At 48.8% G+C, this 1,464-nt stretch overlaps 1 protein-coding gene across 8 annotated transcripts in view; it reads right to left on the reverse strand.

The window, feature by feature from the left end:
• Positions 1-1,464, reverse strand: part of Chd2 (chromodomain helicase DNA binding protein 2) — a 115,914-nt gene that overhangs the window by 41,313 nt on the left and 73,137 nt on the right. For all 8 annotated transcript variants that reach the window (XM_029479427.1, XM_029479426.1, XM_021169095.2 and 5 more), the window contains one exon: positions 292-467. In XM_029479427.1, coding sequence (XP_029335287.1) covers positions 292-467 — 176 coding nt within the window. The remainder of the gene's footprint in view (positions 1-291; positions 468-1,464) is intronic.

Below are 1,464 nucleotides of genomic sequence, written 5' to 3' on the forward strand. Positions count from 1 at the left end.
GGGCACTCGTGGGGAAGGCATGAGGGTAGGGACCACAAACAGTCCCCCAGCCACACAGGAGCCCAAGGCCAGCAGGGCTACATGAGACCTACCTTACCCAACCCAAGCAAAAATGGAAAGTAAGAACCTGACCAAAAGTAGGCAAGACCAAGTCTGGAAACCCTGCAGGAACTCTGGGAAGCCTAGATGTGCTGGCTTCTCTGCCTTCCTTCCTACTCTGTCATACATGTGGGGGACCAAGGCTTAGAACACATCTTTCCACACAGCTCTAGTGGAGTAGACTTCACCAACCTTCTGATCTCGGCATCCGTGAAGCCCTCCACAAGGTCTTTGCGCACACTTCGGGGGCGCCCTCTTCGCTTTGGCTTCTTATCATCATCAGAGTCGTCCGTCTCACTCTCAGAAGCAGAAGACCTCTGGGCCTGCCTCTTAGACTCAGTGTCTGAATCACTGTCATTTGTCTGAGCCTGAGAAAGAGTAAGGCCAAGCTGCACTTTAGCAAGTGTCAAGTCTGGGACTTAGACCACCCCGGCTTGTGTATTGGTGCTCAGACTTCCCATCCCAGCTGACAAGTTGGTCTCCTTAAAATGTCAAGTATCAGGGAACAGGGAGAAAACTGTCATACTTTTAGTGACCTTGCAATGATTAAGTGTACTGAATTTAAAATAGCTGATTAACTTTATACTGTAATATGTAAGACACCCAGGAAACAGGAAAGTAATGACTTGTCTTTCTTTTTCTCCTTCTGTAAAATAAGATGAAAATATGACATTCCCTTTGAGACAGGGTTTTCACAAGCAGGAAATAAAAATGCACTCAGGACTGTGTGCCATGCAGTAGTAGCTGACCCTGTGGTAACTAATGCTCATGTGCCAGGACAGTAGGTGAGTCTAGTAACTCCAAAAACTGGGTAATAAACGTGTGTTCCTATTTCAGTAACACTGTATCACATGGTGCTTATGTAAGGCTGAGTAAGCTGTGCAGCCTGTGGAGGCCCTGTATTAGTCATGCTAGCTTTCCCTACAGAGACCCAGTACTGTGAGCAGTTAAGGACAAAGAGAATTTGGCACTCTGAAAGATGAGGACAGCAGCAATATGAACCTAATTGTCTATCAGGACTGTCAACAATTTTAACCTTAAAGACAAAATAAAAACTTCTGTAAACTCGAACCCTTCCAGTCATTTCTCAAAAAACCAATCAGCAAAGACCAAGTAAAAGGGCCCAGGGTGTGCTTATTAGTCCTGCACGTGCTGCTTCGTGTCTGCCCAGCAGGCCTGTGTCTGTCAGGGCCTCTCCTGTGTCAGGGCCTCTCCTGTGTCAGGGCCTCTCCTGTGCAGGGCCTCTCCTGTGCAGGGCCTCTCCTGTGCAGGGCCTCTCCTGTGTCAGGGCCTCTCCTGTGTCAGGGCCTCTCCTGTGTCAGGGCCTCTCCTGTGTCAGGGCCTCTCCTGTGTCAGGGCTCTCCT

The sequence above is a fragment of the Mus caroli genome, chromosome 7 (genome assembly GCF_900094665.2).
Source record: "Mus caroli chromosome 7, CAROLI_EIJ_v1.1, whole genome shotgun sequence".
Lineage (NCBI taxonomy): Eukaryota > Metazoa > Chordata > Mammalia > Rodentia > Muridae > Mus > Mus caroli.